Source organism: Halichoerus grypus, chromosome 8, assembly GCF_964656455.1.
Source record: "Halichoerus grypus chromosome 8, mHalGry1.hap1.1, whole genome shotgun sequence".
NCBI classification, from domain to species: domain Eukaryota; kingdom Metazoa; phylum Chordata; class Mammalia; order Carnivora; family Phocidae; genus Halichoerus; species Halichoerus grypus.
The window spans coordinates 39,367,453-39,390,609 of record NC_135719.1 but is presented as its reverse complement, the minus strand read 5'-3'; the positions used below and the strand labels follow the sequence as shown (position 1 = coordinate 39,390,609).

The following is a 23,157-nucleotide window of genomic DNA, read 5'->3' as shown; positions in this document are numbered from 1 at the left end:
CCTACAACCTAGCACATTATCTAAAACATGCGGTAGGCACTAAGAACATGTTTGAATGAGTTAGCCAAAGTGACTTTCACATTTGACTTTATAAGATTCCCAGATTAGGGAAGTTAAGCCCTCAGGAAAATTCATATAGGAAAATTTCACATCCCAGTTTATGTGTTCCATTAATTGGCTGGGTTTTTTTATTCTAATCCAGGCATACCCCAGAGATGTTGCGGGTTCGGTTCTAGACCTCCACAGTAAAGCAAATACTACCATAAAGCAAATCAAATTAATTTTTTGGTTTCCCAGTGCATGTACAATTTATGTTTATCACTATACTGTAGTCTGTTAAATGTGCAATAGCATTATATCTAAAAGACAATATACATATCTTAATTAAGAGATACTTTACTGCTAAAAAATGCTAAGCTTTCAGTGACTCTTAATCCTTTTACTGGTAGAGGGTCTTGCCTAGAGGATGCTGGCTGCTGACTGATCAGGGTCTGAAGGCTAGGGTGGCTGTGGCAATTTCTTAAAATAAGTCAACAGTGCAGTTTGCTGCATCAATTGACTCTTCTTTTCACCAACAACTTCTCTGTAGCATGTGATGCTGTTTGATGGCATTTTACCCACAGTAGAACTTCCAGAACTGGAGCCGATCTTCTCAAACCCTGCCTCTGCTTTTTCAACTAACTGTATGTCATATTCTAAATCCTTTGTTGTCATTTCAACAATCTGCACAGCATCTTCACCAGGAGCAGTTTCCATCTCAAGAAACCATATTCTTTGCTCACCCCTAAGAAGCAACTCCTCATCTGTTAAAAGTTCTATCATGAGATTGCATCAGTTCAGTCCCATCTTCAGGCTCCACTTCTTTTTCTTTTTTTTTTAAGATTTATTTACTTACTAAAGAGAGAGCAAGAACAGGCACGAATGGGGGGAGGAGCAGAAGGAGAGAATCTCAAGCAGACTCCCTGCTGAGTGCAGAGCCCGATGTGGGGCTCGATCCATGACCCTGAGATCACAACCTGAGCTGAAACCAAGAATTGGACACTTAACCTACTGAGCCACCCAGATGCCCCTTCAGGCTCCACTTCTAATTCCAGTTCTCTTCTTATTTCCACCACATCTGCAGTTACTTCCTTCATGCAAGTCTGGAACCCCTCAAAGACCTCCATGTGGACTGGAATCCACTTCTTCCAAACTCCTGTTAATGTTGGTATTTTGACCTCTTCCCTTGAATCAGAAATGTTCTTTTTTTTTTTTAATAATTTTATTTATGAGAGAGAGAGAGAGAGAGCACGAGCAGGGTGAGGGGCAGAGGGAGAAGCAGACTCCCCACTGAGCAGGGAGCCCCATGTGGAGCTCGATCCGGGAACTCCGGGATCATGACCTGAGCTGAAGGCAGACGGTTAACCACTGAGCCACCCAGGCGCCCAAATCAGAAATGTTCTTAATGGCATCTAGAAAAGTAAATCCTTTCCAGAAGGTTTTCAGTTGACTTTGTCCAGATCCATAGGGGAATCACTATCTATGGCAGCTGTAGCCTTGCAAAATGTATTTCTTAAATAACAAGACTTGAAAGTCAAAATGACTCCTTGATCCATGGCTTGCAGAACGGTTGTTGTTTTAGCACACATGAAAACAACATTAATCTCGTACACCTCCATTAGAACTCTTGGGTGACCAGGTACATTGTCAACAAGTAGTAATATTTGAAAGGAATTTCTTTTTTCCTGAGCAGTAGATCAAAACAGCAGGCTTAAAATATTCAGTAACATATTATAAACAGATATGCCGTCATCCAGGCTTTGCTGTTCCATTTAGAGAACACAGGCAGAGGTAATTTAGCTTAATTCTTAAGGGCGTTAGGGTTTTTGGAGTGGTGAATGAGCACTGGCTCCGGCTTACAGTCACCAGCTGCATTAGCCCCTAACAAGAGAGTCAGCCTCCCCCTGCAAGCTTTGAGGCACACATTGACTTCTCCTCTCTAGCTATGAAAGTCTGAGATTGCATTTTCTTCTACTCTAAGACTGTTTCATCTACATTGAAAATCTGGTTGTTTACTGTAGCCACCTTCATGAATTATCTCAGCTAGATTGTCTGGATAACATACTGCAGCTTCTACATCAACACTTGCTTCTTCACCTCACACTTTCATGTTATGGAGATGGCTTCTTTTCTTAAACCTCATGAACCAACCTCTGCTAGCTTCCAACTTTTCTTCTGCAGCTTCCTCACCTCTTAGCCTTCATAGAATTGAAAAGAGTTAGGGCTTTGCTCTGAATTAGTCCTTGGTTGAAGGGAATGTTGTGGCTGATTTGGTCTTTTTTTCAGACCACTAAAACTTTCTTCATCTCAGAAATAAGATGGTTCCACTTTCTTGTCATTTGTGTGTTCACTGGAGTGGCACTTTTAATTTCCTTCAAGAACTTTTCCTTTGCCTTCACATCTTGGCTAACTGGTGTAAGAGGTCTAGCTTTCAGCCTACCTCAGTTTTCAATATACCTTCCTCAGTAGGCTTAATTATTTCTAGCTTTTGGTTTTTTAAAAAAGATTTATTTATTTATTTATTTCAGAGAGAGAGCACAAACAGGGAGAGGGGCAGAGAGAGGGGAGAGAATCCTCATGTAGACTCCCCACTGAGCATGTAGCCCAACACAGGGCTCAATACCAGGACCCTGAGATCATGACCTGAGCTGAAACCAAGAGTCAGATGCTTAACTGACTGAGCCACCTAGGAGCCCCTCTAGCTTTTGATTTAAAATGAGAGATGTGCAACTCTTCCTTTCGCGTAGAGGCCAGTTTAAAGTGATTAATTGGCCTAATTTCAATAGTGTTGTGTCTCAGGGAATAGGGAGACCCAAGGAGAGGGAGAAAGACAAGGGAATAGCTGGTCGGTGGGGCAGTCAGAACACATTTATCGATTAAGTTTGCTATTTTATATGGGTGTGGTTTGTGGTGCCCCCCAAAATTACAGCAGTAACAAAACTGCTGATATCACTCATCACAGATCACCATGACAAATATAATAATAAGAAAAAGTTTGAGAAATTGCAAGAATAACTAAAACGTGACACAGAGACACAAAGTGAGCAAATGCTGTTAGAAAAATGGCACCGATAGACTTGCTAGATAAGACGTTGCCATAAACCTTCAGTTTATTTAAAAAAAGAACAACAACAACACAATATCTGCAAAGTGCAATTAAGTGAGGTATGCCTGTATGAGGCTTAATCCAGAGGTTTCCTAAGGAAGGAATTATATAAGCCAGGCCTCAGCTTCCTTCTACATAGCCCCACAAGATTACTTTTTTCTTTTAAGATTTATTTATTTATTTTAGATAGAGAAAGAGAGAGCAAGCGCAGGGAAGGGCAGAGGAAGAGGGAGAGAGAAACTTTAGCAGACTCCTTGCTGAGCTCGGAGCCTGTCACCGGGCTTGATCTCATGATCCTGACATCATGACCTGAGCCGGAACCAAGAATTGGACACTTAACCAACTGTGCCACCCAGGGGCCTCAAGATTACTTTTTTTTTTTTCTTTAAGTAATCTTCATATCTAACTTGGGGCTGGAACTTTCAACCCCAAGATCAAGAGTTGCACACTCTACTGACTGAGGCAGCCAGCCAGGTGCCCCTCCACATTTCTTATCTTACTTATCTAGAGCATCTCCTTTAGGCTGTACCCTTCAAACACTGAAAGAAAACACCTGAAAGTCTTCTGTCTCCAGAACTTCCTTTGGCATTGTGTTGATCATCAGTGTGAAATGTTAAGGGGTTTGGGGCACCTGGCTGACTCAGTCAGTAGAGCATGCAACTCTTGATCTTGGGATTGTGAATTTGAACCCCATGTTGGGTATGGAGATTACTTAAAAATAAAATCTATTTAAAAATGTTAAGGGGTGAGTGTATTTAAAAGAGTGTCATTACATTGCTGGCCTTGATGTTGTAATTATAGAATAATGTCATCATAAATAGAAGCTTTAAAAAATCATTCTGAAGGATACATTACTATTAGTTCATTTACTCAACAGATAATTATTGAGGAACTTCTATGGGCCAGGTATTATTCTACACAAGTCAAAGTTAATGATTTGAACCAAAGATTAAAGAATTGCACATTTTTAGATTATCTGGATCTTAAAGAAAAAAAAACTGAGATTGACCGCTTTGAACATTTGTTTGAGCATTTGTTGTACTTCCTAAAAATATAATTATTTCTATTTTAAAAGAAATCATACACTGTGTCCCTATCTTTTAACTTAGCTGCATTTGCACTTAAAAATAGTTTCCCATATACTAGCATTAGTTGGGGGAGTACAGAATTCAAATTACATAGATAACTTACCCCCAAATAAATAATCTCTGTTCTTGGAGAGGTTTTCAAATGACATTCTACAAAAATTGAGTCTGTCAGCTGCTACACCACTGACATTCTTTAAAGTGGTCAGTGTATCTCTTTATTTGAGGGTATGCCCAAAGTGGTCTTTGGAGGTCAGCTTCATTTTATCATTTGGCATGAAGTTATATCCCCTGGGGTTTGCCAGTTGGTGCTTCCATTTGACTGTGGTGGGACCCTTCTTCCTAAGCTGCAACGAAATGATATAGTGAGTGCTAGGTTTAGCCAGTGAGTGGCCTAGTCACTTGACAAGGCTGGTGCACAGTGGTATGTGACATCTATATTTATAAACTGCCATGCATATTTCCCAGTTTGGAGATGAATGTCCCTTCCTTTGTCCTCTCTTTTCCTATTCTCATCTATATTACTTGTCATGAGCCCTGGAAAAAAATTAGGGGTGAGATTACAATTTAAGTAGAAAAATATGTTCCACTTATTTGAACTTTAATACGTTCATTCAGCAAACATTTGTCGAACACCAACTATCTCCTGGTGCTGGAAATAGCAGTGCTGTCTTCAAGGACCCTTGGCCTTTGGGAAAGACAGACATGGGCTGGACTCTTAGGAGCCTGTGTGCTAGTTGCTGTGATGCAGATATTTAAAGGTTGAATGAAAGCCTCTGCCCGGAGGAGTCTAGGAGAGGGTCACTTAGGGTTTGAGGAGAGCTTGAAAGAAGGGTAGTTGTTTGCCAGATTGACAAGCAAGGGAGAACATTCCAGGTAGAAGGAAGAGTATGTATAAGGCCTAAAGCTTAAGAGAGCAGTGAGTGTTCAATTAACCACAGGTAATTACTCAGGGTAGCTTAAGTACAGAGTGAAAGGGGGCAGAGTAGGGGAGATGAGACAGAGTGGAAAAGTGAGGCTAGATCATAAATGGTATGTATACGTCACAGTGAGTATATCTTTTACCTATAGGAAATGGAGAGCAACTGAAAATTTTTGAATAAAAGGACATGATCAGGATTTTTAAAAGATTGTTCTGGGAGCTACTACAAGATAATTGGAGGCAGAGAGACCAACTAGGTAGGAGCCCATGACATTCCTGTCTTTAGGGAATGAAGAGTTAATTATGCTCCTTAGCATTCTGCTCCTGTCCAAATGTGTCGTCATTAAGTGCCTTTACTCGCTAGCACCCCAAGACTGTGATGATTGTCAGGTCCTAAGCAGACACGTGCTGTGGCCTGTCCCTGGTGTGTCTTCAGTGGTACTGCCTTTCAGCGGCGCTCTCTAACCACGGAGTTATTGTTTTGAGTTTTTCAATATGTGATCATCTTTAAAATGTTGATCTTGGGGTGCCTGGGTGGCTCAGTCAGTTAAGCGTCCAACTCTTAATTTCAGTTCAGGTCATGACCTCAGGGTCCTGGGATCAAGCCCTGTGTCAGGCTCTGTGCTCAGCAGGGTGTCTGCTGGAGATTCTCTCCCTCTCCCTCTGCCCCTCCTGCTTGTACTAGCTTGCTCTCTCTCTCTCCTCTCTCTAAAATAAATAAATAAATCTTAATAAATAAATAAACAAAATGTTGATCTTTAGAAATAATATTTTTCTTACTTCCTTTCTACTTTTCATACTAATCTTGTAAGTCTTAAGAGTCCTATATCAATCATTTTCCTTCCTGAGGAGTTTTAAACACCCTTTGGCTTCTTCAGAGTGTCATTAAATTATTCCCTTTCAATTCATCTTTCATCATTTGCTTTTCAGAACATGACATAGGGGCTTCTCTGTTAGTCCAAAGACATTTTTAAGTGGGGAGAGAGTAAAGAGATGGAGTAAGGAAGCTCAAAAAGAGGGGAAAGTAAGGTTTGAATGTGGCTTAGTTAAACATATTTGTCCAAAAGAACTTTTTTAGTCTATAGCAAGGCAAGATTTAGAACACAATCTCATTTTTTTTTTTTTCTGTTTAGAGAGCTGGTATGCCACAAAAATGTAGAGTATGTGATGTTATATCAGGACTGCTGAAAGCTGAGCTTAGTGTCTGGTCCCAGAGGCTTGTGAGGAATGTACGGGATTAAAAGTTTAAAATAAAAACAGCCAAGATACCAAGCTTTTAAAACATTGACCCTGATGATTGGAATTCAGTTAGGAGAACTTGTCTTTCTTGAGGAAAAAAATAAGAACACAAAACACTTTTAGATGTGGGAGAATGGCTTGACCTGTTTGCATGGGCTGTGGAATGCTCCTGGTTTCATCTAAAATTCCAACGTTTCTGATTCCCGTGTGGAAATCTCCATAGCTCCCAGGGGATGATATCCTGCTGTTTGGGAAGAGAAGCCACTATTAATTGTCTTTATTTCCTTGCTGCCTTGGCTGTCCATTTTCATTTTGGAATGATAAGCAACTCTTCTGACTCTGTGTCCTTCAGTCTTGCAGCCGCTTACTGCCCAACTGCTGTGTGTCTCACACTGTGCCAGGTTCTGAGGACGTGTAAAAAAAATACATACACACATTATAAAAGGCTGAAAATGCTGTAATAGAGCAAAAGTGCTAAGAGAGCACAGAGGAAGAAGTGATGGTTCCCAATTTGGACGTGGGGAGTAGGGAGTCTTCTCTGGAGAAGGGCCATCTGAGCTGGGCTTACGACACAACACCTTTACTAAAGCAGAGAGGTAGAAATAAAAATATGGAGCATATTAAACTAACAGGAAGCAAGTGTTTCTGGGGGGGAGTTATGAGAAGTAGTGGTAGATAAGACTGAGAGGCTTGACCAGCTTGCTGAGGAGTTTGGACTTTATTCTATAGGTGGAAGAAAGTGGCATGATTAGCCCTCTTCCACCTCCTCTGATAAGCACTAAAGAGCTGCTGACAGTGATAGACTTTGTCTCACTTGCCAGTTCTGAGGTAATTTTTTAAAAAAGCACTTTGGGAATCTGTTCCTTCCACGTCCATGATTATTTTTGTTTGTTCTAATTTGGAAAAATGGGTGGAAAATGACACCCAGAAAGCCTCTTCTTCTTCTTCTTCTTCTTTTTTTTTAAAGATTTTATTTATTTATTTGACAGAGAGAGACACAGCGAGAGAGGGAACGCAAGCAGGGGGAGTGGGAGAGGCAGAAGCAGGTTTCCCGCTGAGCAGAGAGCCCGATGCGGGGCTCGATCCCAGGACCCTGAGATCATGACCTGAGCCGAAGGCAGATGCTTAACGACTGAGCCACCCAGGCGCCCCCAGAAAGCCTCTTCTAGGGACCACATTGGAAAGGCCAAGAATAAGTTCGTGTTTCTAGTTTTTCCATTTATACATTAATACCTTCCTTCCTTTTGTTTTCTTCCTTTGTTTTTTCCTTCTTTCCTTCCATTCCCCTCAGCCAGACTCTGCTTGTTCCTGGGTATACAAATGAGATGCAATGTCTGCCCTCAATGAGTGACAGTAGTAGGGAATTTCGGTAGGGACACAAATCAAGGGTAGTCAGTAGTCGGAGAGAAATGTTCACAACATATATATGAGGTCTCAAGGAAAAAGAGGCCAATTTTGGGGAGTGGAATAAGAAACACTCCTCAGAGGCAGAATGTTCAAAGAGGAGAGGAGAGGGAAACCATTCCTGGAAGAGGGTTAGCCTGAGCAGAGATAGAGAACGTGAAGTAGCCAAGAGTGCTAAAGACACTGCAAGCAGGTTGGTAGTTCTGACTTCAGATGCAAGATGAAATGCTCCAAGAAAAACAGGTACAGCCAGGGCTGGGTCATGAAAGGCTTGCTTTTTGTGCTTGAGCCAAGAAAATTCTGTCCTCTGGATCAAGTCCAAATTCTCAAGGACATATTTTTTAAGTAGAGGACTGCCATGATCAGCTTTGGTGTTAAAAGAAAAAGAAAAAGAAAAAAAATCTCTGTAATGACCAGTGTGGTGTGGGAGGCAAAACTGGAGACAGTGATAACAGGCGACTGTCACAGTAGTCAAGCAAGGATGATAAGACGCTGGCACACAGTTCACTGCTTCTAACCTTCTCCATCACACTTCATCTCTGAAAGGTCTGGGTCAGCAAGTGGAAAATAAGGTTTGTTATAAAGCCTATTTCTGTCATGTTGTAAATAAACTATGGTTCTGGCTTCTCACATTAGTTGAGGCAAAATAGGGCTGGGGTGGCTTTGGGAAACAGGCCTCATCATCACAGGAAGAGTGCAGTTAATACCGAGCCCCTCCATCCTTGGTGATGGTAAGGGCACAGAGGAATGGAAGGATGTGACTAGAAACTGAATTTACGGTCGTTTCTAGGAATGTATTATTGATTTGCTTTGTCGAGATATAATTTACATACCATAAGATTCAGAGGGTACAATTCCATGAGTTTTAGTATATTCACAGAATTTTACAACGATCACCAGTATCTAATTCCAGAACACGTTTATCATCGTAAACAGCAGTCACTCTCCATTTCCATTCCTCCCATCCTCCAGCAACCACTGATCTACTTTCTGTCTCTAGGGATTTACATATTTTGGATATTTCATGCAAGTGGGATCATGCGATATGTGACCTTTGTGACTGGCTTCTCTCACTTAGCATAATATTTTCAAGGTTCATACAGGAGGTAGCATACATCAGTACTTCATTTCCTCTTAGAGCTGAATAATACTCCTTTATCCATTCATCAGTTGATGGACATATGGGTTGTTTCTCCTTTTTGGCTGTTAGGAATAATGTTGCTAAGAACATTTGTGTACAAGTGGACATATGTTTTCATTTCTCTTGGATATATCTGTAGGATTGGAGATGCTGGATCACGTAGTAAACTTTATGTTTTACTTTTTGAGTAACTACCAAACTGTTTTCCAAGGTGATTGCACCATTTTAGATTCCTACTAGCAATGTGTAAGGGTTTGAATTTCTCCATATCCTCACCAACACGTGTCCATCTGTTTGATTATAGCTAGCTTAGTGGAGGTGAAGTGGTGTCTCTTGGTTTGGGTTTGCATTTATCTAATGGGGAGTGATGTTGAACGTCTTTCCATGTGCTTATTGGCCATTTGTGTTTCTTCTTTGGAGAAATGTCTATGCAAATCCTTTGCTCACTTATAATGGATTATCTTTTTATTGTTAAGTTATTTATAAATTCTGGATACAAGTCTCTTATCAGATATATGATTTGCACATATTTTCTCCCATTCTGTGGGTTATCTTTTCACTTTATTGAAGTTGTTCTTTGAGGCACAAAAGTGTTTAATTTTTATGAATTCCAATTTATTTTTTGTTTTTTCGCTTATGCTTTTAGGTGTCATATCTGCAAAATCATTGCCTAATCCAAGGTTGAAAAGAGTGATTCCTATGTTTTCTTCTAAGAGTTTTACAGTTTTGGGGCGCCTGGGTGGCTGTTGTTAGGTGTCTGCCTTCAGCTCAGGTCATGATCCCAGGGTCCTGGGATCGAGCCCTGCATCGGGCTCTGCTTGGCAGGAAGCCTGCTTCTCCCTCTCCCACTCCCCCTGCTTGTGTTCCCTCTCTCGCTGTGTCTCTCTCTCTGTGTCAAATAAATAAATAAAATCTTAAAAAAAAAAAAGTTTTATGGTTTTAGTTCTTATGTTGAGATCTTTGCTATATTTTAGTTACTTTTTTTTTTTTTTAAAGATTTTATTTATTTGACAGAGAGAGATAGCGAGAGCAGGAACACAAGCAGGGGGAGTGGGAGAGGGAGAAGCAGGCTTCCTGCCGAGCAGGGAGCCCGATGTGGGACTCGATCCCGGGATCCCAGAATCATGACCTGAGCCGAAGGCAGACGCTTAACGACTGAGCCACCCAGGCGCCCCTAGTTACTTTTTATATATAGTATAAGGTAGGAGTTCAATTTCCATTCTTTTGTATGTGGATATCCAGTTGTCCCAGCATCATATGTTGGAAAAACTACTACTTCCCCATTGAATTGTCTTGGCACCCTTGTTGGAAATTGATTGACCATAAATATACAGGTTTATTTTTATACTCTCAATTCCAGTCCATTCATCTATATTTCTATTCTTAGTACACACAATCTTTTTAAAAAAATTTTAATTGAAGTATAGTTGATGTACAACTATTAGTTTTAGGTGCACAACATAGTGATTCAACACTTACAGACATTACAAAATGCTCACCAAGATTAGTGTAGTTACCATCTGTCATCATAAAGTTATTACAGTATTATTGACTCTATTCCTTATGCTGTACTTTTCATCCCTGTGACTTTATTTATTTTATAACTGGAAGTTTGTACCTCTTAATCCCTTTCACCCATCCCCCTAACACACAGTACATACAATCTTGATTACTGTAGTTTTGAAGTCAGTTTTGAAATTGGGAAATGTGAGTTCTCCAATTTTGTTCTTCTTTTTAAGATGTTTTTTGGTTACTTTAGATCCATTGTATTGCCATATGAATTTTAGGATCCTCCTGTCAATTCCTGCAAGAAAGCCAGCTGGGTTTTTGATAGGGATTACATTAAATCTTCAGAACAATTTGGGGAGTGTTTCCATCTTAGCATATTAAGTCTCTGATCTGTGAACATAAGATGTCTTTCCATTTATTTAGGTCTTTAATTTCTTTCAGTGTTGTTGGATAGCTTCCAGTGTATAAGTCTTGAGTTAAATTTATTCCTAAATACTATATTGTTTTTGATGATATTGTAAATGGAATTGTTTTTTAATAATAAGTTTTTGATTTTTCATTGCTAGTGTGTAGAAAATACAGTTGTTTTATGTAGGCTTAGATCTTGCAACCTTGCTGAACTGGTATATTAGTTGTGACAATTTATTGTGGATTCCTCAGGCTTTCCTATATACAAGATTGTGTTATCTTTGATTAGAGATAGTTTTACTTCTTTTCCGATCTGGATGTTTTCGTTTCTTTTTCTTTCCTAATTGCCCTGTCTAGATACTCCAGTGAAATGTAGAATAGAAGGGACAAGAGTGGAAATCCTTGTCTTATTCTTGATCTTACTGGGGAAATAATGGAGTTTTTTTACCAATAAGGATGATGTTCACTTTGGGGCTTTCATAGGTTCCCTTTATCAGGTTGAGGATGTTCTCTCCTTTTCCCAGTGTGTTCAGTATTTTATCTTGAAAAGGTGTTGGATTTTCTCAAATGCTTTTTCTGCATCTGTTAACGTGATCATGTGAGGTTTTGTCCCCCTTTTTTCTGTTTGCATGGTGTATTCCATTGATTGATTTTCAGATATTAAAACCAACCATGCATTCCTGGGACAAATCCAACTTTGTCATGGTGTATAATCTTTTTTATATGTTGCTAGATTCAGTTTGCTAGTATTTTATAAATATTTTTTGTGTCTGTATTCATAAGGGTTATTAGTCTCTAGTTTTCTTGTGATGCCTTTGTCTGATTTTGGTGTGTAAGTAATGTTGGCTTCATAGATTTCAAGCTGGGAAGTGCTCCCTCCCCTTCTATTTTTGGAAGAGTTTGTGCAAGATTGATATTAGTTTTTCTTTAAACATTTGGTAGAGGGGCGCCTGGGTGGCTCAGTCGTTAAGCGTCTGCCTTCGGCTCAGGTCATGATCCCAGGGTCCTGGGATCGAGCCCCACATCAGGCTCCCTGCTCGGCGGGAAGCCTGCTTCTCCCTCTTCCACTCCCTCTGTTTGTGTTCCTGCTCTCGCTATCTCTCTCTCTGTCAAATAAATAAATAAAATCTTTTAAAAAATAAATAAGTAAACATTTGGTAGAATTCATCAATAAAGCCATGTTGCCCTGGACTTTTCTTTGTGGGAATATTTTAAATTATTAATTCAGTATCTTTTCTTGTTATAGGTACCTCTATAATTTTACCACTTATTTTTTTCCAGTTCTAATTTATACTTTTAGTCATCCAAGAAACATTTTTTTAAAGATTTATTTATTTATTTGAGAGAGAGAAAAAAAGAGTGATGCACGGGTGGGGGGAGGGGCAGAGGGAGAGAGAGAGAATCTCAAGCAGACTCCCTGCTGAGCACAGAACCCGATGCAGGGCTCAGTCCCAGGACCCCTAGATCATGACCTGAGTCAAAATCAAGAGTCGGATGCTTAACTGCCTGAGCCATCCAGGCACCCTAAGAAACATTTATTGAGCATCTTTTATATCTAGGCCCTGTCTTGACATAGAGGACACAATAATGAATCAAGCAAAGTCCTGGCCCTTTTAGCATTCTCATATTCTTTGTCTCTCTCATTCTTATGCTGTACACACACACACACACACACACACACACACACACACACACATATTTTTTTGTTTATATTTATATGTAATATAGCTCTCTTCCTTGTAAAAAATATTTATTTGCCAAATGTCATTGGTGGAGAAAGGTGGTCCTTAGGTTTGCTATATGTATTGTCATAGTTCTCTTCTCATTTCTAGGTGTTCTTAGAGTTGCACGAATAGGAAATGGAATATAGTGTTAGTATAATCACAGTTTATATTGGTGCCCACACTAGGCATTGCTACAAGGACATGATTTTAATAAAAACAAACCACCATCTTTATTCATTATCACCCTCAGAACCATCTGGTGCCTTCTATCTGACCATCAGTAGGAGCATGTATTAGTTTCCTAGGGCTGCTGTAACAAAGTACCATAATCTGGGTGCCTTAAAACAAGAGAAATTTATTCTCTCAATAGTTTTGGAGGCTAGAAGTCTGAAATCAAGGTGTTAGCAAGGCCATGCTTTCTCTGAGGCTCTGGATAGAATCCTTCCTTACCTCTCTCTAGCATCTAGTGGTGGCCATCAATCCTTGACACCCTTGGCTTGCAGCTGGATTATTCCATTCTCTACCTCTGTCACCACATGGTGTTCTCCCTTTTGTCTCTTTTTATATGGTATTTCCTCTTTTTATAAGGACACAAGTCATATTGGATTAAGGTCCACCCTAATGACCTCATCTTAACTTGATTATCTCTGTAAAGACTCTATTTCTAAATAAGGTTATATTCACAGGTACCAGAGGTTATGACTTCAACATTTTGGGAGAGAGGACATAATTCATCCCATAACAAAGCATTATACTCTTACTCTGAGATATTCAATAAGGCCTCATTTTAATAACATTACTAATTATAATAACTTTTATAAAAGTTCCATGGTATATTTCTCTGCCTTTAAAAAAATAATGTCTCTCCCTATTATACAATGAGCCCAAAAGATGTCATTGATCACAGGTGTATTTGTTTATACATTATGTGTTTACCACAAGTGTAGCTACCATCTGTCACCATACATCACTGTTACAAGAGCATTGATTATATTCCTTTTGCCATGCCTTTTGTTCCATGACTTACTCATTCCATAAGTGGAAGTGAGGAACCTCCATACTGGTTCCCACAGTGGCTATACCAATTTACATTCCAACCAACAGTATATGAGGGGTCCTTTTTCTCTACATCCTCACCAACACTTGTCATTTCTTGTCTTTCTTATTTTAGCCATTCTAACAGGTGTAAGGAGAAATCTCATTGGGGTTTTGATTTGCATTTCCCTGACGAGTAGTGATGTTGAGCATCTTTTCATGTGTCTGTTGGCCATCTGTATGTTTTCTTTATCTATTCAGGTCCTCTGCCCATTTTTTAGTTAAATTGTTTGGTTTTTGTTGTTGAGTTGGATAAGTTCTTTATATATTTTGGATATTAACCCCTTATAAGACATATCATTTGCAAGTATCTTCTCCCATTCAGTAGGTTGCCTTTTTGTTCAGTTGATGGTTTCCTTTGCTGTGCAAAAGATTTTTGTTTTGTTTTATTTTGATGTAGTCCCAGTAGTTTGTTTTTGCTTTTGTTGCCTTAGGAGACATATCTAGAAAAATATTACTATAGCTGATGTCAAAAAAATTACTGCTTGTGTTCTCTTCTAGGATTTCTTTGGTTTCAGGTCCCATATTTAGGTGTTAAATTCATTTTGAGTTTATTTTTGTGTATGGTGTTAAAAGGTGATCCAGTTTCATTCTTTTACAGGCAGCTGTCCAGTTTTCCCAGCACCATTTACTGAAGAGACTGTCTTTTCCTCATTGTATATTTTTGCCTCTTTTGTCATAGATTAATTAACCATATAATTGTGGGTTTGTTTCTGGGCTCTCTATTCTGTTGATCTGTGTATCTGTTTTTGTGTCAGTACTATACTGTTTTGATTACCATAGCTTTTCAGTATAATTTGAAATCTGAAATTGTGGTACCTCCAACTTTGTTTTTCTTTCTCAAGATTGCTTTAGCTATTTGGTGTCTTCTGTGGTTCCATACAAATTTTGGTGTTATTTGTTCTAGTTCCGTGAAAAATAGTGTTGGTATTTTGATAAGGATTGTATTGAATCTGTAGATTCTTTGGGGCAATTTAGACATTTTAACAATATTAATTCTTCCAATTCATGAGCATGGAATATCTTTCCATTTGTTTGTGTCATCTCCATTTTCCTTCATCACTGTTTTATAGTTTTCAGAGTACAGGTCTTTCACCTTTTTGGTTAAGGTTTTTTGGTGCAATTATAAATGGGACTGTTTTCTTAATTTCTTTTTCTGCTACTTTATTATTAGTATACAGAAGCACTACCAATTTCTGGGTATTAATTTTGTATCATGCAACTTTCTTGAATTCATTTATTACTTCTAGTTGTTTTTTGGTGGAGTCTTTAAGGTTTTCTATGTATAGTATCATGTTGTCTGCAAATAGTGAGTTTAACTTCTTCTTTACCAATATGGATGACTCATTTCTTTTTCTTGTCTGATTACTGTGGCTAGGATTTCCATTACTATGTTGAGTAAAGGTGGCGAGAGTGGACATCCTTGTCTTGTCCCAGATCTTAGAGGAAAAGCTCTCAGTTTTTCACCATTGAGTATGTTACCAATGGCTTTTTCATATATGGCCTTTATTATGTTGAGGTATGTTTCCTCTAACCCGACTTTGTCAAGAGTTTTTATCATGAATGAACATCTATTAACATGAGCATATGATTTTTATCCTTTGTTTTGTTGATGTGGTGTATCACATTGATTGATTTGTGACTATTGAACCATCCTTGCATCCCCAGAATAAATCTCACTTGATCGTAGTGAATGATCTTTTTAATGTATTGTTCAATTCAATTTGCGAATATTTTGTTGAGGATTTTTGCATCTATGTTCATCAGGGTTATTGGCCTCTAGTTCTCTTTTTTGTGTGTGGTGTCCTTGTCTGCTGTTGGTATCAGGGTGATACTGGCCTCGTGTTTATTTGTATTATCATGTATTTGGAAGCTTTCCTTCTTTTTCTATTTTTTAAAATAGTTTGAGAAGAATAGTTATTATCTCTTCTTTAAATGTTTGGTAGAATTCACCTGTGAACCCATCTGGTCCTGGACTTCTGTTTGTTGGGATTTTTTTTTATTACCAATTCAATTTCATTACTTGTAGTCAATCTGTTCAGATTTTCTATTTCTTCCTGATTCAGTTTTGAAAGATTGTATGTTTCTAGGAATTTATTCATTTCTTCTAGGTTGTTTAATTTGTTAGCATATAACATTTTGTAGTTTTCTCTTATATTGCTTTGTATTTCTGTTGTGTCAGTGTTACTTCTCTTTTGTTTCTGATTTTATTTGGGTCCTTTCTTTTTTTTTTCTTAATGAGTCTAGCTGAGGGTTTATCAATTTTCTTTATCTTTTCAAAGAACAGCTCTTGGTTTCATTGATTTTTTTTTTCTTTTTTAGTCTCTATGCCATTTATTTCTGCTCTAATCTTTATTGTTTCCTTCCTTCTCATCACCTTGGGTTTTGTTTGTTCTTTTTCTGGTTCCTTTAGGTGTAAGGTTAGATTTTTTTTTTTATTCAAGCTTTTCCTTGTTTCTTGAGGTAGGCCTTTATTGCTATATATTTCCCTCTTAGAACTGCTTTTGCTGCATCCCAAGGATTTTGGGTTGTTGTGTTTTCATATTCACACATCTGCATTTTATTATCTTCTAAGTGCAAGTGCTAGAAAGGAAGCAGAGTAATTGATTCTATAACTAGGGCTTGTAAGAGATGTTCAAAAGCAGTATTGTCCAAATCACAGTTTATATGCCCCCCCATAATAAAACAGAATCACGTAAGAGTTTGTGAAGGATGTTTGGAACAGCAGTTGATTGCTCATATATATTGTTCCCTTTAACCCAATCACAAGAATTTATACATAAACCAGTTTAAGACCAGTGCTAGAATCCATCTCTGTAGTGAAATAAAATAACATGGTTTATGGAATCGTATTCATATGTGTTGGATTGAAAATGACAAGTGCTATATACATTACAGTGTAACTTTGGAACAAAGTTAAAAGAACAGAATAGTATCTTCTGAGCATCAGTCTAGTGGTCCCATTGCTAGTTTCAATTTTTTAAAATGCTTCCAAATATTTTTCTTAATCCACAAATGCTTTAATCTCTACTCTGTCACAATGAAATTATTTGAGTGTCTGTCACTCTTTCATATTCTAGTGGGGTAAATATAGCACTCTTGGAGGCAGGAATAGAGAATCTCAATTCTTTTTTTGAAAACAAAGCCCATTACCCTGTTCCCTGGCACAGAAATGCTGAGACATTGTTCACATTTTGAATTAAGTCATTGACTTCTTATATTCTCATGGCCACATCATTTATTTCTCCTAAAGTTTCAATTATGTAACAAGAATAAAAACTTAACTATTATTTTTCTTTCTTTCTTTTAAAACAATACAGGGCAATCTAGAGCAGCCATGATACCACCCAAGCAGCCACGGCAGCCTAAGGGAACTTTGGATGATGCCATTGTCTTTAGTGGGAAAACAGACCAAGAGGCACCTAATGCTTCCCAACCTACGCCACCCCCACTGCCAAAGAAAATGATCATAAGAGCCAATACAGAGCCAATCCCCAAAGACCTCCAAAAATCCATGGAAACGAGTCTTTGTGTAATGGCAAATCCCACCTATGATATCGACCCCAACTGGGATGCCAGTAGTGCTGGCTCTTCCATCAGTTATGAACTCAAGGGACTAGACATTGAGTCTTATGACTCTTTAGAAAGACCTTTGCACAAGGAGAGACCTGTCCCCTCAGCGGCAAACAGTATCTCCAGCTTAACCACTCTCAGTATTAAGGATAGATTTTCCAACAGCATGGAGTCCCTGTCCAGCCGGCGTGGTCCCTCTTGCAGACAGGGACGAAGCATGCAGAAGCCACAGAGACAAGCACTTTATCGAGGACTTGAGAATCGGGAAGAAGTGGTGGGTAAAATCCGAAGCCTTCATACAGATGCCTTGAAGAAACTGGCTGTAAAATGTGAAGACCTCTTCATGGCTGGACAGAAAGACCAGCTCCGTTTTGGGGTGGACAGCTGGTCAGACTTCAGGCTAACCAGTGACAAGCCATGTTGTGAGGCAGGTGATGCCGTTTACTATACAGCTTCATATGCAAAAGATCCACTTAATAACTATGCAGTCAAGGTAAGAAAATATTATAAATCTGATTTTAATCTTATCCAACACACTGTTATTGGGATGGGTCTGCTCTTCTTTCCTGCATTCCTCCATCCAGCAAAAAGTTATTGATCATCCATCTACCTTACACCCAATATTGTAATAAGCTGTGACTGTTTGCAGAGGCTACCTGTACAAATAGATCTGTTATGTGCCTTTCACTCTATGTTTCTGTCTTTATTCTCTAACAAATAAGAGACCCTTGTTTGCCTCTACTCTAGGACTCTTCTGCTTCTTGGAGAAACATTTTAATAGAGGAAAATAACCAGTATTTGTTGATGTGCCAGGAACATTATTGGTGTTACATAATTTGATCTTTATGAGGTTAAGATCTTTTTATCCATTTGACAGATGAGGAAAATAAAGCTCAGACAGGTGAACTGACATGCTTAGGGTCACACACCTAGCAATTAGTAGAGCTGGGATTTAAACACAGATCTCTCTGATTCCATAGCCTGCACTTTATCCATTATGTCACATATTAATTTCTTAACTGTATATTGCCCATTCTAGATAAACCACTTCTTCAAGAAAGCTAAAACTCTTCACATCAAGAATTCTTGTCCAATTACATTCACTGTAAATAAGCCATAGTTTTCATCAATGTAATAAATAAAGCATGGACTTTGTTACATTTCCATTTTCATTTGTCTCAAGGTATTTTTTTATTTCTCGATTTCTTCTTTGACCCATTAGTTGTTCAGTAGCATGTTGTTTAATCTCCACGAATTTATGAATTTCCCGGTTTTCCTTGTGTATTTAATTTCTACTTTCATACCACTGTGATCAGAAAAGATGCTTGATAAAATTTCAGTCCTCTTAAATTTATTAAGTCTTGTTTTGTGGCTTAACATATGATCTGTCTTGGAAAATGTTCCATGTGCACTCAGAAGAATGTGTATTCCTTTGCTTTTGAATGGAATGTTCTGTATATATCTGTTAAGCCCTTCTGGTCTACTGTGTCATTTAAGGCTGATGATTCCTTGTTGATTTTTTTGTCTGGATGATTGATCCATTGATTTAAATCTCCTACTATTATTGTATTGCTGTCAATTTCATCCTTTAGGTCTGTTAGTATTTGCTTTATATATTTAGGTCCTCCTATGTTGGGTGCATAAATATTAACAAATGTTATAGCCTCTTGTTGGATTGATCCTTCTATCATTATGTAACTCCCTTCTTTGTCTCTTAACACAGCCTTTGTTTTAAAGTCTATTATGTATGATATAAGTATAACTTCTCTAGTTTTTTTTTGGTTTTCATTTGCATGGAATATCTTTTTTGGTCCCTTCACTTTCAGTCTGTATGTGTCCATACATCTAAAGTGAGTCTCTTTTAGACAGCATATAGATGGGTCTTATTTTTTTTATCCATTCAGCCACTTTGTGTCTTTGGATTGGAGAATTTATCCATTTACATTTGAAGTAATTATTGATAGTTTGTGCTTATTGCCATTTTGTTAATTGTTTGGGCTGTTTTTGTAGGTCCTCTCTCTTTATTCTCTTGATCTCTTCCTTTGTAGTTTCTTTAATGGTATGCTTACATTGTTTTATCTTTTGTGTTTTTGCCTTATGGTTACCATGAGCTTACATATAACAACTTATATCTATAAAAGTCTATTTGAAATTGATTACAACTTAAGCTTCATTCCATTGTAAAGCTCAAAATCATTGCTCTTCCCTCCACACATTTTATGGTTTCTTTTTCATTTTATGTTTTTGATGTCACAGTTTACATCTTTTTATTTTGTGTATCCCTTAACTAATTGTTGTAATCATAGTTATTTTTACTAGTTTTGTCTTTCAGTCTTTATACTAGCTTTATAAATGATTGATCCACTCACTTTACTATATGTTTACCTTTCCAGTGATATTTATTCTTTAATATGTGTTCTTGTTACTAATTAGTGCTTTTTTTTTTTTTTTCAGCTTAAAGAAGTTCCTTTGACATTTCTTGTAAGGCCAGTTTAGTAGTGGTGAACTCATTTAGCTTTTGCTTGTCTGAAAAACTCTTTCTCCTTCACTTCTGAATGATAACTTTGCTAGGTAGAGTATTCTTGGTTGGAAGTTGTTTTTGTTTTCTTTGTGTTTTTTGTGGGTTTGTTTGTGCATGTGGTCTTTTTTAGCACTTTGAATATATAGTACCACTCCCTTCTAGCTTGCAAAGTTTCTGCTGAAAAATCTATTGAGAGTCTTATGGGGGGTTCCCTTGTATATAACAAGTTGTCTTTCTCTTGCTGTTTTTAATATTTCCTCCTTGTCTTTAACTTTTGACATTTTAATTATAATGTGCCTTGGTGTGGGTCTCTAATTTAGAGTTCCTCTTATTTGGAACTCTCCGGGCTTCCTGGATCTGGATGTCTGTTTATTTCCCCAGGTTAGGAAAATTTTCAGCCATTATTTCTTCAAATAAGATTTCTGTCCCTTTCTCTCTCTTTTCTTTTTCTAGGAGCCCTATGATGCGAACGTTGTCCATTTGATGTTGTTCTCTACATCCCTTAAGCTGTCTGCACTTCTTTCTTTTTTGTTTGTTTCTGCTGCTCTGATTCAGTGAATTCCCCTACCTCATCTTTGAGTTGACTGATCCTTTCTTTTGCTTCATCTAGTCTGCTATTGAACTCCTATAGTGTATTTTTCTTTCTTTTTTTTTTTTTTAAGATTTTATTTATTTGAGAGGGAGAGAGTACGAGCAGGAGAGAGGGAGAGGGACAAGTAGACTCCCTGCAAGTGGGGAGCCCGACATGGGGCTCAATCCCAGGACCCCGAGATCATGACCCAAGCCAAAGTCAGACACTTAACGAACTGAGCCACCCAGGTGCCCCAGAACCCCTATAGTGTATTTTTCAATTCAGTTATTGTATTCTTCAGCTCTGTGGCTTTCGTGTGGTACTTTCTTATATTTTCCATCTCTCTGTGTTCATCCATTTTTCTCCCCAGTTCAGTGAACATCTTTATGAGCATTACTTTGAACTCTTTATCAGGTAAATTACTTATCTCCATTTCATTAATGTGCTTTTTCCTTAGGGGTTTTATCTTGTTCTTTCATTTGGTACATATTTGTGTTTTTTCATTTACCTTGAGTCTCTGTTTCCATACAGTAGATTATACAGCCAGCTCTCTCAGCCATAAAGGAGTGGTCTTACGTAGATGAACCGTGTCATTCAACCCTACTCCAGCTCTTTGTCATCTCTCAAATTTGTGCCTGTTCAAGCAGTCTATTATATTTTTAATAGCTCCCAGTAGTTGAGAATATGCCAAGACCTATCAGTGTCCCAAAGGGGAGAGTCTCAACACCTAAATTCAGGCTGACTGGAAGCCAGACCCTCAGGCATCTGCTTTTTAAAAATGCAAATATATACAGTCCTGTGGGACTGTAAGCATAGGCGGATCTGGAGGCATCCTCTGGGAAGCAGTTACAGACATCAGGGCTCTAGACAAGGGTATCTTGTGTGATCCTGGTGAGCTGGAGCAAAGCAGAGAGAAAGCACCAAGATGGTATCATAGCCTATGTTCCTTCAGAGCAGCACCCTAGGCCACTAAATATGTGCCAAACCTGAAGTCTGCCCCTCAGGCCAATGATCCAGGACATGCAAAGAGGCCTTCCTCACAGAAAGACTAGGGAGTGTGCCTCAGACCACTCTCTGTACAGTGCCCTGAGAGTGGAAGCCTGCCAGAAACTGTCTCTCTGCCACAGTCCTATGGGACCCAGGAAAGCAGGCTCCCAGCCACCAGAGCCAGGTGATCTAGGAGCATCTTCTGGGCAGCAACCATATAACCTGGGACACCAGACAAAAACCAGAACACCGGATGTGTGTACAGCTCCCCTCCAGGAGACCCTGGCACTCTGGAGCTTGGCAGAGGGTAAGTGGAAAGATAACACCCTCTCTCGAGGTTTTTGGAAGGTTTATAGTCAGCCCCATGGTTAGCTAATAGGCCTCCTTCACAGAAAGACCAAGCTCTCCTGGGGTCTGTTACCCCTTGCTCTGCCCTGGGGGTGGTAGGTTTTTAAGAACTCTTTCTCCATTGGTTACAGTTCTGTGGAACCCATGAGCATAAGCCTCACTGGCTGCCAGAGCCAGATGATGTAGAGCTGTCCCCTGATAGTAATAACAAAATTCAGGGTGTCAGACAGGGGTATAAGCTTTTTTCTGGGTGATACCTATTATTACAGTCCCATGGGACCAGGAACACAAACTCACCTGGCCTCCGGAGCCAGGCAATCAAGAGGCGTCCCCTAGACAACAGCCATAAAAATCAGGCCACCAGACACACATAAAAGTTCCATTCTGTGGGATACTGGTGCCCTGGAGCCTGGCAAAGGGAAAGCGTAAAGACGGTACCTGCTAGTCTTTGTCCCTGGAAAGTGTTCCAGTAGGCTCCTAGATGTGTATGTTAAATTAGATGTCTGCCCCTCACACCGGTGCTTTAATATAAGCAGGTGAGCCTCCTTCACTTTAAGTCCAGGCACAATTGGCTGCCTCTTGGGTGGGGAAGTCCCAGCAGGTAGGTTCTTTAAGAGGGGTTTCTCAGATTGCTACAGTCTTGTGGGTCTCAGGACACAAGCCCTGTTGGGTTTCAAAGTTAGATGTTTTGGAGACTTGTCTCTCAAGTGTATGTCTTAAAGGTTGGGATACCTGATGTAGGATTTAAACCCTTCACTCCTCAGGGAGAAGCTCCAGGTTTTGAGTTCCCTCCCTGTTATGGGATGCTGCACCAGGGGTGGAGGTTATGGCAAGATTGTGTCCGATTCTCTCCTACCCATGTCAATGTGGTTTTCTTCTTGTTTGCCCAGTGTGTAGTCATCACTCAGCTAGCCTTTGGATTTCTTTTTTTAAGATTTTTTATTTATTTATTTGAGAGAGAGAGCAAGCATGAGCAGTGGTGGGGAGGGGCAGAGGGAGAAACAGACACCCCGCTGGGCAGGGAGCTGGATGTGGGACTTGATTCCCAGCACCCTGAGATCATGACCTGAGCCGAAGGCAGACGCTTCACCAACTGAGCCACCCAGGCACCCCAGCCTTTGGATTTTCTTAAAAGGAAATTATTCCATATGTGGCTGTAGACTCAGTGTGTCCATGGATCTTCCTACCTTGCTATCGTAAACTGAAACCCAATAAAGAATGGACTTTGAAGTCCAAAAGATCTGGGTTCAAGTCCTGGCTCTGCTCCTTAGTAGCTTTGTCACAAGTTGCTACTCTGAGTCTCAATTTCCTTAGCATTAAAAGAGGTAATAATGGTACCGATCTTTGGGGCTGTTTGGCTAAAGGAGGATAAAACATCCCGGATAAGGGGCTCCTGAGTGACTCAGTTGGTTAAGTGTCTTCCTTTGGCTCAGGTCATGATCTCAGGGTCCTAGGATCGAGTCCCATGTCCGGCTCCCTGCTCAG

At 39.2% G+C, this 23,157-nt stretch overlaps 1 protein-coding gene across 8 annotated transcripts in view; it reads left to right on the top strand.

The window, feature by feature from the left end:
- Positions 1-23,157, top strand: part of PEAK1 (pseudopodium enriched atypical kinase 1) — a 328,704-nt gene that overhangs the window by 278,596 nt on the left and 26,951 nt on the right. For 6 of the 8 annotated variants that reach the window (XR_013450387.1, XM_078079051.1, XM_078079050.1 and 3 more), the window contains one exon: positions 16,993-17,738. Coding sequence is in view for 7 of the 8 variants with exons in the window: in XM_078079051.1 (XP_077935177.1) it covers positions 16,993-17,738 (746 nt within the window). In the remaining variant the exon portion in view is untranslated. Of the gene's footprint in view, positions 1-16,992; positions 18,416-19,699; positions 20,791-23,157 lie in introns of those variants that run through there. The other 2 variants (XM_078079053.1, XM_078079052.1) reach the window with 2 other exon arrangements.